A 13,906-nucleotide genomic window follows, 5' to 3' on the forward strand; every position below is an offset into this window, starting at 1 on the left:
CTCTGTTGTTTATTTCCTGGTTCCTGTTTCTGGTCTGATGTCACCCACTACATCCGTCTTTGTGACACTGCATTACTACTTTTTTCGAACAGTCAATACAGTTTCCAGTTTTGTTGCAACATAAAATTATTTTTGTTTTGGAGGCATAGTTACACAGTGCGTGCTTCTTAAGACAAAAGAGTTGACTTCACTGTGAAGGTGACTTGGTCCCGTGCATACAGAATGGGATATTGACTGACACCCTGGGATCCTTCAAGAAGCTGCTTGATGAGATTTTGGGATCAATAAGCTACTAACAACCAAACGAGCAAGATGGGCCGAATGGCCTCCTCTCGTTTGTAAACTTTCTTATGTTCTTATGTTCTTATGTTCTTATGACTGTGTGTGTATATTGTAACAACAATCCTTAACGCTATAAGAATGAATCAGTCGATTCAGGGCCAAACTCGATCTTATTACACTAATAAATAATCAAAGACAATCAATTAGCAATAACAATCAATAACAATTAGCACGTCGCTGTGGGCCATGATCTATGCCGCTAAAACGAATTAATTTTTAAAAGGAATCTCAGGGTGGAACTACTTTTGTCTCTGTTTACTTGCTTCTCTCTGCTTCACAACAACAATAAACACTCCCCCTATCACTGGTCTTTAGCCCGTTAGTCCCGCTCATCCCACTCCACAGCCAATCACCAGCAGCTCCTCTGGTCAGTGTCTGTCGCCCATAGGCAGTTCAACCGATGTGAAACACAGCCCCTCCTACTCCAAGCGTTCCTGCACTTCACTGACCTCACATACATTACAATATTATCTTTTTAATTTTTTTTTTAATTGGGGTCTAGTGGCCAGGTTCGTTGTAGCCAAAGGTTAGTTATAATGAAGGGTGTTATAGAGAGGGTGTACTGTATTATAACATGTTAACAATTAAATACATCGCAAATGGCTATCTGCCTGTAAATAGTGTTTGTGGTGTTTTGGTGGTGGTTGGCAGGGATGGGGTTAATTTCCTTTCCCTGCCAAAATACATGTGAGAATGTGGCTGGAGCTACAATGAATAATTGATGATAATTAGGCTCCAGCCACATGGTATAAAAAGGGAGACACATCCTTTGTTTAGAGAGGAGTTTTTGGTGAGTGTTTGTGTCATGTTGCTGTCATTATTTTGGAAACTTTGTAGTGGTATTTTGTTAGTAGTGAAGACGAATGCCCAGCCTATGTTTTTTTGTATTTTGTTTAAACTTCTGTTTTGGCTCATGTGCCTTTTTGTTTTGATTGCTGTATTTTTGTTTTTGTTTATTAAAATGCACATTAGCACTTGTACTGCAGTTTCCTGGCTTCTGGGTCTCGCCGCTACCCTATCACAGGCTGCTTAACAAAATGCCTATGAATAGTACAGGTGTCTCCATTTGTTTTATTTTTAACAACATTTTCCTCCATTTCAGCATTTATCATATTGGATTGTGTGTCTGTGGTATAAAAAGGCACTTTGACTGTACCAGGTTTATGCAAAGATAGTCAATGACGAAGCAATGATGAAGCAACATAATGATCTAGAAAGTTTAGCCATCCCTTTAGCTCAGTTGTTTGTTGCCATTGATAGTCCTAGGTTAGACTACACTATACTATTGTTGAACAATCGTTTCTTACGCTAAACATGGAAAAAACAACAGTCGGAAATGGGTTAAAATTGGGTTAACTAAAATTTGTAAGCAAGCAGCAAATACAATCACTAATATTAACTATGCCATTATTAATAACCAGGCTCAGAAATAGACTAGTAAAGAAACCTACCTCTTCGCCTTGCCCATCCGTCTCTGTGTTATTGGGGTCTGGATAATGCTTTAAGAACTGAGCTACATAAGTCATGATAGACTTCTCATCTGGCTTGTCAACGTCCACATCTGGAAGGCAAATAAAAAGTACTCTCACTACTGCTGGCACTTTAATTTAGATCATATATATGACTTGATGTTTTCTTTTGATTTTGATGGAATTTGTATTTACGTATGCATATTCTATTTACTCTCTTATTAATGTATTTTTATTTTTGCTCTATTACTTTAATTGATTATTTAAATGTTCCCATTGCATGTCAACAAACAGATATGGGATTACAGTAGCCATTTTGCAGTGAATAGTGATGGCCTGAATGTTAATGATGGTTTTGCTGTGTACAGCACCTAAAAGAGTTATTTAATCCAATTACAAGCACACCTTCAGGATCAAGCAGGCGTGGGATTCCCAGTTCATTTTCAGCAACAGTAAAGGCATTCTCAAGGTTCTCTCTGTTAGTTCTCCTCCTCACTTTATCCATGTCCACCAGGTCTGGGCGGATTGCATAGATGACAGAATGAAAGGCAACACCACTCCGCCAGCTCTTCCCAAAGTCTTTCACTTCGATGCCCAGTTGCCTTCAAAAGAAATTGACTTTTATTTAACTACCTGTAATGGACTACTTGTTTCATTCTATGATCAAAGAGAGGCAACCAGAGATGTAGAGCACATCTTACATTGCGGCTGTGTGTTGTACCCATTTCAACAGGGCCTTTTTGGCATTCCCTTGGAACTTAGGTATGACTTTTCTTTTCACAGGTGGGCTTGCTGTCTCAGAACTGTCCAAAGATGAGGTGCTGCTGGACAGGGACTGCAGCACGTGTAGATTGCTGGTCAACTCTTCAATCTGCCGGGAAGAAAGCACACACATCATTAACAGAGAACACTGGGAGCGAGTTAAAGGAGGCAATTCTCCCTGCTAAACTGTGCATCACCAAAGGGTCACATAAACGATTGATCTCTTCTGAATTCTACATTATTTCTTTAACTCTGCAGCACCAAAAAGGGAATGGGGAAGACAACAATTTACATTTGATTTAAATAAGCAAACTCCCTTTATGATACATTTTACAATAGATGTTTAAATCTGAATTAGATTATTAGATTATTTTCAGTGTTTTATCATTATTATAATTCAAAAATTAAAGCAGAAATTTGATTAAATCTATAGACAGAACTTTACAATCGAGACTTTAAGAGAAATAACAAACAACTAATTATTTATTACATAGTAAGTAAAGACAAATAGATAGAACTTACCTGGAAATACAATATGATGGTCCATATCAAACCAAGTACTATTGACGGTCTTCCATCAACAATGTCTGTTGAGTTTATGTTGACTAATTTGATCTGCAAATCAGGCACAGAAATATTATGTATTTCTACTCTAAGTCTAGCACTAAGTGTTGTTACTTCTACCCTACGTAGAATAAAACAGTATTTGCATAACCACTTTCATTTTTGGAATATTACATTTCTTACTTGTTTAATATCTTATCATGTACGTCCTCTGTCGTTAGTTACCAGGATTATTAAGTAATGCCTTTTTTTTTCAACCCTAGGGGTTTGATCATTTATTAAACCTCCTCACTTCAGATATTCAGATTTTAGTCTTCAGAAGCGGACCCAAAGGACAGAAATGACAATAGAGAATTTTACAAAACAGATATAATAGTATATTAAAGAGCCTGCATCACATCTACATTAGTTATAACAATGCCTGTAAAATGGACTGGCCCTTACTGTGTTGTTACCTATCCTCCCGGATCACTTGAAATAACTTTCAGGCCTTTTTTGGCATTATGAACTACTTCTGGTTGCTCTGTCCCGAAGCCTGGTGATATGTTTATATTTTATAAATGTGTCTTGTTATTATTATTATTAGGGCAACAACATTATAATAACTGTTGTTTTGACATGGGGAAAAGGTGGACTAGGAGGACAAGGAGGGAGTCGTTCCAAAATGGGAAAATGAGAGAATGGCAAAACACAGCACGAAAACAGCTTCACTTAAGATCTAATTGTTACAATTGAAAAAGAAGGCATGTACTACACTATGATGTGTAAACTAAATAATTATTATAAAATAGGGAAACCCAGAGGCACTGCTAGTAAAAGCACTGGTGTTTGGGAAGCAATGCAAGTCATGCAAATGTGGTTTGAATCTCAGTCATGCTAATTTGCCAGTGTTAATTGTGAGCTCCTGCAGGGCTAAGGGGAAAAGTCAGCAGGGGCTAGTTCGTCTTAATTACAAAAATATTCATAAAATGTAGATGGTATCTAGTATTGTATGAAAATTGGTTAGGACAATACTACAAATAATTATAAAACTTTTACATGATATATATATATATATATATATATATATATATATATATATATATATATATATATATATATATATATATATATAGACACACACACACACACACACAGAGCATGAAAAGAAACATATCACTTATATTTGAATAAAATTCACTAGATGTGATCGAAAAATGAAAAACTCTGTTTTAGAACAGGTGCAGTGACTTTTTATTGTCCTGATTAACAATTGACATCACGAAGATGCTGCGAAGAGCTTGGGCAGGTGTTGTGACTCTTGGTCTTCCAGTTTGTTGCCTGTCATTTTGTCTGGTTATACCGTCTAGCCAGGTTTGAAATTGTTGGCTTTGAGCAAGACGGCGAGCCACAGTATGCTGCCCTAGTCGAGCCTCCAACATGCCGATTGCACGAAGGTGCTGCTCTCTTGACAGACTCTTTGTTTTTTTTTCTGTGACTTTCTTTATTGCTTTTATTCAAGCTTGCAATTCAACAGCCAAAATCACTCCATATCCAGTGTCCAATCAACTGTTGCACTAATTACGTGATTAAGTGCATATGCTTCAGTCATAGTCACTCAAGCATGTATTGGTCAAGGATGAATGCTCGAGTGATTAAAAAGAAACCAAAAACATTTAGTCAATGTCCATCATTTATATGCCTTATTTTTTTCCAAAAATAAATATGTTATAATAGTGATACGTTTATTTTGATGCTTGGTATATATATACTTTTGTGAAGTCAGTAGTTTATACTAACCGGAGATCCTCTGTATACAGACTTTAGTCAGCATGACAAAAGAAAAAGATTACAGGTAGAAGGTTATTGACTGACAGTTCTGTGCCCTAATGGCAGGCCAGACACTGGCCTCACATCTCACCCTACAGATGTGAAAACAATCCTCTCATCTTCCTCCAGTCTCCCAGTCAGCCAGGATTAAACTTACAGGAAAGCACCGACAAGGATAATATGGAACATTTTCAGAAATATGCAGCTAAACTGTAACTGAATACCAGTAAGCCTTTTCTAGGAAGCATTGGTTTTGAAGAAGAAAGGAAACAAAAGCAATTAAACTATTTTTGTTTATCATGTGTCAGCATCACTGGATTTAGAACCAGGAGATGCATTTATTAAATTGCACTGTGCTGGGATGGTTGGTGCAGTGCGTTTAAGCTGCAGCATTTTGTAGAGTCTGAAGAGGTGGTCTCAAGGGCATTCATAAGGTAACATTTCTGACATGTTCTACAGTTTTATAAAGCATCTAAACCATGTGACTACTGTATAAGGTAGTATAGACCTTAATGCCCAAGGATCAATAGAAGAGATACAACACAGGAAGAACCGTACAGTACAATTGTCTAAACTGTGAGTCCTGGCAAGTTTTATTCCACTATGGCCAAAAAGTACACACACTTCAATTTCATAGCTTTGTTAATGGATGATCTTACTTTGCAATAAGTACCATCACAATTTTAAAAAAAAACTGTTATACTGTATAGACCCTTAAACTTTAATTCTAAAATATTATAACGCGCTGTATGTGTTTCTTGCTAACAGAACAAAAAAAAAAAGAAAAACAACTCTTACCCGTCTGCCCTCCAGAAACTTGAGGGCAGTGCCAATGTTGGACAGCCAATGTATCCGTTTCAGCTGACGACCCTGCTCACAAGGCTAAAACAACAAAACATCATCAAAGATTGCAATGAGAACAGTATTGTAAAGAAGGTTGAGCAATAAATGTCAATTTGATTAAAAAACATAGAATACGATGGCCTTTAGTGACAAAGTTATGATTTCCTGCCCCTTAAAAAGGAATACTATAAAGGAAATAGCACTTGTTACATTAATTATGTTAAAATGTCAGATTTAAAATAAATAAACGAAATAAGAAGGCTATATTGATAAAGTAATTAGAAAAGAAACTGGAAATTTGTATAGTACCGGTAAACACAGAAACATTCTGACTGTAGTTTTAATATCGCTTGTTGGATATCTTGAATGCATTTAAAGGCATATCGCCTGAAGGGAATATAACTGGGCCCCAGATGGAAACCAAATTTGTAACAGTTTTTTAAATGTTTTCTCAAGTGCCTTGAAACATTGCCTAATTGTGAATAGAGCTGTATAAATGTCAGCTGGTGTTGCTATACTATAGTTTCAGCAAATTCAGTGTATTTGCTTGATTAACTTAAAACAAATGGTTCAGCCTTGTGCAATTGAACTTACTAGTTTTTGCCCTGACAGAACCTCAAGCAGGGCTAGCAGCATCACTCCATCTTTAATGTCTTCAAATAGTTCATTAATCACCAAAGGAGGCTGGCGCTGTAAATAAAAGACAAGATTGTTTAAATCAGATGTAAACTTCAGAAAGGAACACATCTATTTAAATGGCATGGTACAGGCAAGAAACAAGATTTATACTGTTAAAATGTTTTTTAACCTTACATAAATGGTGCCAATATAGTGTATAGGCACTGAACTTCAACTCCTGTAAAGTTTTACAATAAAATACCCTCCTCCTAAAACATAAAAAGCAGTAGGGTGGCTTTACAGTAAATATCTGGAAGAAAATCAAGATGCACAAAACATTTACCACTAACATTAACAGGCAAAGCATATTTGCTTCAGTCCAGAATCAAATTCAATTATGTACAGTATGTACATTAATTATTAGGTTTTACCATACAATAATACAACTCAGTGGCTCAGATAAAATAATACACAGAATCCCAATTGGCTCTAAAACATCAAAGTATTTACTATTTAATAAATGAGTTGTCTTGACTCTTGAGTCATTCATATTATAGACAGATCTATTGGTCGCAGATCTGCGGTTCTCATTACTGGAACTTCGTGATCAGTGGAAAGGGGATTTATATTGATAGGAGACTGTCATGTAATTGTATAAAGGTAATAAAACAGCTCAAATGTGCCAATCACAGTAGAAGCCAGGAAAGAATAAAGGAAAAAAATTATTTGCTTTACTAGGTACAGCCTAGAAAACAGAAATATCTCTAAATGTCCCTTAAAATAATTACTCAGATGCTGCCTCTTGAAAGAACGTACTGTAGAGATGACAAAAAAAAAAACAAAGTATTATCATGCTGTACATTACACAATCAAGCATTACATGTAGCTAATTGACCACAGCGAAACTTAAGTGTCCTAAGTCAAAGACATTTTTTAATAGGGGTTATTCGGTTCTTTTGTACTGGATCATTTTTTAATAGGGTGTGGCAGAGCAGGGCTCTGCCCTTTATAAATTGGCAGGGATGGGGTTAAATTCCCCTACCTGCCTGGGTTGATTGTGTTCAGGTGGCTGGGGTTGATTAGTTGATTAACATAATTAACGATCAATCAGCGCCCAGCCACCTGACATAAAAGGAGGCCTCTGCTTCCCATTATGAAGAGGGAGCTGAGGAAGTAGGTTGGTGGGCTTTTTGGTTGGTTGTTTGGAAAGTTTGAATCCAGTGAAGGCATTGCCCAGCTTGGAAATTGTTATTTTTGTGTTTAAATTGCTTTGTTTTGGCCCTTGTGCCCTTTCATTTTGTGTTATTTATAATAAAATTAGTATTTTTTTGAACTGCAGACTGTCTCTGGGCCTCTATCCACTCGCCAGCCTGCCACATAGGGGTTGACTGGTTCTTTTGTCCTGGACCATTTTGGCATCACGAAAGTTGTGATTAAGACTTTCAAATCCTGTTACTTTTACACATCAGTCTAAGTAAACCTGCGCTACTCACACCTTGCAGAAAAGATAGGGTTTACATTAGGATTAAGACATCATTTATGCCCTATGGAGAATTTGATCACTTTAGTTTGCAGACTTTACTTGTTTGCTGCATTAGAGGGCATTTACTGTAGGATAATGACCACTTTACTCAGTCCTTTATTGGCTGAGATGATCTATTAACCATTTGCGGTCCATTTATTCAGCGCATGTGAGGCACCTCAGGTCCAATTTATTTTCTCACACACTGTTTATTTTACACGCGCTGTTTAAAAATAATTGTATTCACAGTAAAACAGATTTAAAAGGCACTGCACATCAACAGGACACTCAGTACTGCATCTCCAGCCCTGCCCCACTCCTTGTTCGCTGTGTTTATCACATATCTCTTCATAGTAGTGCATACTGATAAATCCCCTCCTGGTCACTCCTTTTATCACCAAACTCCTCAATAATGCTATCCAAGTCATTATTTTATTACTATAACATCTCAAAAAGCTTGGCAAACGTCTGTGATTTTCTATGAGGGCTGGATGTGGAAGCAGCTATGTTGTTTGTTTATGTCCGTGTTGTGTCTGTGGTGAAGCACTGCTCAGATCCGTGTCTGTTTTTTTTTTTTTTTTCGGCATCTATTGGCCTCACTCGGCCATTGAAAGCGTCTCTCTCTGCTTTTTTCGGAGAAAAAATGACTAGGGGCCTGTGCTTGACATCTTTTTGATGATGTTGGACTGGAAAGGAAAAATTGTAATGTCAGACCTGGTCTGACATAGGATGCAAAGGGTTAAGTTTATAATAGGAGTTTTGTCTGTAATTTCTGATTCCAGAACATCCATGTGACACTGGACTTTCAATCTTTAATACTCTGATTTCTACGGAACACCTAAAGGGACATGGTGTGAATTAGAAAAGAAGGCTAGTGTCTTGTGCACACAAGTTATTATCTTGCTGACTGCAGCAGACAACCGGTCTTCTCGGTGGATAGGTTAGGAGACAATCACTGTATTTTCCTAATGGCATAACAACTAAAACTGGTGTGCTTTTAGAATATTTTAATGTAAATACATTATTTGTTGCAACCAGTTGTATTCTCTTACTGTCTGGAACACTTCACCCAGTTACAAAATTAAATGCAAAAGGAGTAATTTCAGTTGTGTATCAGGGTTTGTGACTTAATTATCTTGATTTATCATGAAGACAAATACGCACCTGTCACGTGTGTGGGTAACCACTGATATGCATGACAGAGAGACATGGGAGTTGGAGTTGAAACGCTGCTCAGGTGCGCAGGATTTATTAACACAAAAGAACAGAAAGTAAACAAACGGGTCATGTGAAGCTACCAACAATGGTAGCTCACAGAGGACACAAACAGCAGGCTGTACAAAAGGCAAAATAAATAAAAGGTGCTACACAGGGCGAGCACTAGTCTTATTAAACGAGGCGTCCCACTCCAGGAACCTGCTACACTACATAACCCTCGCTATACATTACATTACTGAAGAGCCGGTATCCATATGACGACTACTGCTGCTTCATACGGCCTTGATTGGGCACTGACTTCACAAGCACCACTTGCAGTTTCAGGGTTGTGTAGCTGTCGTTCCTGCAGAGTGGACTCTCTCGCAGCTCCCCTCTGTAGCATGGCGTTGCAGTCGCCCTGGGCAATCCCTACCGGATGTTTTTATGCTGACGGACACTCAGTCGAGATCCCCCCACCTGCTGATTGAGGACCGGCACAGCCAATCACTCGCTGCCCTTCCTCTCAACCAAGCCTAGCAGGCAGCAAGTCTCAATCGAGTGCCCGTCTGGAAAGAATTATTTAATCACTCCAAAAAGCACACAAAACAAACCTGTTTCCCCAAATTAATTACCAACACTAATTTCCCCATGTGCAGGACAATCGCCCTGCCACAGGCGACCACAATCTCTTACAAGTATTAAGCACTAATTTGTGCGCACAAGATACTAACCTGCTTATTTAATTCACACCATGTCCCTTTAGGGGTTCTGTAGATTTCAGTACCCCTTAACAGAGCAGAAATATTCTGCAGCATTGCTGTTCGCAAACCAAATGGGCTTTATGTCTGTCCCATCAATGTTTTTACAAGAAGAGTAACTTCTGAAATAATAATAAAACAAATGGGTAGGTTCCCTGCACTTATTCATTGCTTTCAGCATGTTCCCATGCTGTCAACAAAATCAAATCAAATTACAAAATCCCTTTCAATGCCTATGACAATCCCACTCACATAACCATTGTTAGCTGTATTAGTCTGTATATGATATTTGATATTCGGCTCGATTATTGCAATGCTTTGCTTGCTGGGTGTCTCAGTAGGCTATGGTATGTTCAGCTTGATTAGAGCTAAATCATGTGCTGCATCATTGCATTGGCTGCCTGTTAAGAGTAGGGTTCATTTTAACATTTTGTTGTTGACCTATAAGTCCTTGAATGGTTTTGCTTGAAGTTACATTTCAGACCTTTTAAGTAAACACATTCCTGCGCGTAACTTGCAATCTGCGGCCTCTGGACTTTAAGTGTCCCAAAGCCAGGCTCCATTCTATGGGTGATGGGGCTTTTTGCAGTTACGCACCTCGGCTACGGAATGCTCTCACCATGGTAACCAAGGACTCTGGAAGTGTTGGTATTTTGAAAGCCAGACTAAAAACTATTTTAAAACTATTTTTGCCTATTTAAACTTTATTTGTTTGTATGTTTTGATGTGTTTTAATTGTGAACCACCTTGAGATGTTTTACATAAAACGTGTTACATAAAATACAGATTATTATTATATTATTAAATTGAGCAACCATAAAAAGAACACACAGATGCACTACAGCGGGTTTCAAAGGGTTATTTCAGAATGCAAACCGATGGACCGCAGCATATTAATCTGTTTGTGCCCATACATTTATATCATACTTTGCATTTTGAGTTATGCTTCAACAACTCATCGGAGAGTATTTTTGGATCCATGTATAAATGTACCATTTAAATGACGAATATTAATAAGTTGCCAATATTCACATATTTGTATAGTGCCAGTGTTTAGCTGAATTGATTTATGCTTTCTTATAAATTGCAGTTCTGTTTGCAAAATCTGACCTGGGAGCAGTATTTTCTTTTAGCATGTTAGAATAGAGTATGCTACATTCCACTTCAGTGTTTTTTATTTATCATTGTTGACAAATAATTTGTGGCTCTTCGTTCTAATTAACCTAGAACACTGCAGTTTATTGATGCTATTTTTACACAAATTTCAGAGGTTCGTCCTTCCAGTGCCTGCTCTGAACTCAGTTATCTGCCTCACAGCATCAGTGAAATAATACAAACCTCTAACACTGCTGTGAAAAACAAGCCTTGATTAAACAGAAGGGAATGACAATGCAGCAGTGTAGCACCACCTTACACATTGTAAAAGATGCATTATTTTTGCATAGATTTGAAATTTTGCATTATATTTTAATTTCCTTTTTAATTGCCTGCCAATTAAATTGTGTATTATAAATTGCATATACAGAATCTAAAATAAAGCTGCATTAATCATTAATGCTGTTACCATAATTAATGTTTTGTTTACTTTGGAAAAGATTAAGGTTCACATTTATGAAGGTGTTCACACTGAAATGTAATGTGAACCCTTTTTGTGTTACATTATTGCGTAGCTAGTAAATAAACTTTTGAGTTTAAATGTATTGTAAGGTTTACAGTATTGATTTTCACTGCTGGGTTGTTTGGACAGATGTTTCATAGAGTCTCATGCAAAGGCGCTAAATCATTTCTGTCACAATAAAAAGATCAGCATTTACAGCACAGAAGGAAAGAGCACATGCTGCAATATTGTAATTGGTTGAATACACGTCTTTTCAATGTCACCTCATTGTCCGGATGCATAGAAATGGAATATCCCGCAGACCCTGGTGTAAATTAATAAAAAATAAATACAAAATAAAAATTATCTATCTATCTGTCTATCTATCTATCTATCTATCTATCTATCTATCTGTCTATCTATCTATAGATAGATATACAGATAGATAGATACACACACATGCATACAGAAACGATATGTTTATCTAAAATACATATTTCATCAATTTGAAATAAATAAATAAGCAAATATTGTATATGTCAAATCCTGACTTAACCTTAGGAGAACTAATTGTGACAGGTACAATCAATCCAAGGTCATTAGATATGAAACAAAATCTTTAAACAACAACTGACAACACAAGCTACTCTTCTGGATGCAAACAGTTTGTTGCCCAGTCTAGTCTTACTATTCTAGCCACAGGGAAACAGTATTGTTAGTAAACAATGTTAAAGCTTCCTGTCAAACAGTAAACATATAAAGCAACAGAAATGAAGCTCTGTGGCAAAGTGCCCCACCCCGTGTGTATTTTGTGTTGTATGTTGTGTGTTAATGTTGGTGTATAGTCCATGCCTATAGCCATCCAAGTCCTCTGGCTGATGGACAGGGAGCGATGGGAGGCGTATGAGCGGGAACACACCCCAAACTCCCTGGAGGAAGGTGTGGAGTTGGTCCTCTGCTACCTGGAGGCAGCTATCAACAGAACAGCAGCCCAGGTAGCAGGGTCTCCAGAGCCCGGGGGGGATCGCGAGAGTCCAGCACCTAGATGGGGGGACCACGAGAGTACAGCGCCCAGATGGAGGGGACCGCAGGAATCCAAAGCCCGAGAAGAAGCTGTTCCCACTTCCACCAGCAGAGGAAGAATGCCTGCTGACCCCATCTCCACCAGCAGAGGAAGAATGCCTGCGCGCTGTTGTCCCCATCTCCACCAGTAGAGGGTGACTGCCTGCTGGTATCACTTCCCCCATCGTCACCACGTGGAGGAGAGGAGCAGGTGCTGCCTCTGCCTCCATCACCTTCCCCTGCCAGTGAGGGAGAGCCACACCAGTCCCCTTCAAGTGAGGGAGATCCGCACCAGTGCCCTGTAATAAGGGTAGACTACACGCCGCTCCCACCTCCGCTGCCAGGAGACTACACGCCGCTCCCACCTCCGTCGCCAGGAGACTACATGCCTGCGCCACCTCCATCGGCAGGAGCAGAACAGCAGGAGCTGCCTCTGCCTCAGCCTCAGCCACCTCCACCACCAGGAGCACAGCAGCAGAAGCTGCCTCTGCCTCTGCCACCTCCACCAGCAGAGGGTGAATGCCTGCTGGGTCCCCGTCCACCAGCAGAGGGTGAATGCCTGCTGGGTCCCCGTCCACCAGCACAGGGTGAATATCTGCTGGTATCACTTCCCCCACCAGCAGAGGATGAATGCCTGCTGGTATCACTTCCCCCACCATCACGAGGAGAGGAGCTGGGGCTGCCTCTGCCTCCATCACCATCAGGTGGACAGGAGCAGGAGCTAAATCTCCTTTCACCAGAAGGACCAGGACTAGATGCTGGCGGTCCTCAGCAGCCTGTGCATAGGCTGCTGAGGGAAGAACCGCCCGGCCGCAGTGGCCGAGAAGTGGGTCAAAACCCGCAACCAACTTGTCCTGACTCCCCATACATCTTCTCCCAAAGATGCCTGCCTCACTTCGCCCAAAGATGCCTGCCTCGCTTCGCCTAAGGATGCTTGCCTTGCTTCACCCAAGGATGCCTGCCTGGCATCGCCTGGGGTTGCCTGTTGCTCCGCATCACCTGGGGTTGCCAGCCGCTACGCATCGTCTGGGATTGCCAGCCGCTCCGCATCGTCTGGGCTTGCCTGTTACTCCTCATCGCCTGGGGTCACTGGAACTGCTTCGCCAGGGGTCGCCGTCAGCTCTGTTTGGCCGCAGGGGTCAGTGTGGCCGGAGCCCCACCAGAGGGAGCTGCCGGCTATGAAGAAGGGGGGAGAAGTCAGGAGACCAAATTTCCCTGCAGCAATTTCGCTGCAGGAGTTCTGGGGGCTGGAGTCCCCCCAGAGGGAGCTGCCGGCTATGAAGGAAGAGAGAGGTCAGGAGACCACCTTCCCCCGCAGCAGTTTCGCTGCCGGAGATCTTGGGGGAGGTCTGGAGACTATTGC

At 39.9% G+C, this 13,906-nt stretch overlaps 1 protein-coding gene across 17 annotated transcripts in view; it reads right to left on the bottom strand.

The window, feature by feature from the left end:
• syne1a (spectrin repeat containing, nuclear envelope 1a) overlaps positions 1-13,906 on the bottom strand; it is a 182,778-nt gene that overhangs the window by 133,360 nt on the left and 35,512 nt on the right. For 13 of the 17 annotated variants that reach the window (XM_041252397.1, XM_041252405.1, XM_041252406.1 and 10 more), the window contains exons 3-9: positions 6,384-6,479; positions 5,745-5,828; positions 4,917-4,937; positions 3,096-3,188; positions 2,513-2,682; positions 2,217-2,413; positions 1,794-1,903 (exon numbers count right to left, since the gene is read on the bottom strand). In XM_041252397.1, coding sequence (XP_041108331.1) covers positions 1,794-1,903; positions 2,217-2,413; positions 2,513-2,682; positions 3,096-3,188; positions 4,917-4,937; positions 5,745-5,828; positions 6,384-6,479 — 771 coding nt within the window. The remainder of the gene's footprint in view (positions 1-1,793; positions 1,904-2,216; positions 2,414-2,512; positions 2,683-3,095; positions 3,189-4,916; positions 4,938-5,744; positions 5,829-6,383; positions 6,480-13,906) is intronic. The other 4 variants (XM_041252410.1, XM_041252413.1, XM_041252411.1 and 1 more) reach the window with 1 other exon arrangement.

The sequence above is a fragment of the Polyodon spathula genome, chromosome 6, assembly GCF_017654505.1.
Source record: "Polyodon spathula isolate WHYD16114869_AA chromosome 6, ASM1765450v1, whole genome shotgun sequence".
NCBI lineage: Eukaryota > Metazoa > Chordata > Actinopteri > Acipenseriformes > Polyodontidae > Polyodon > Polyodon spathula.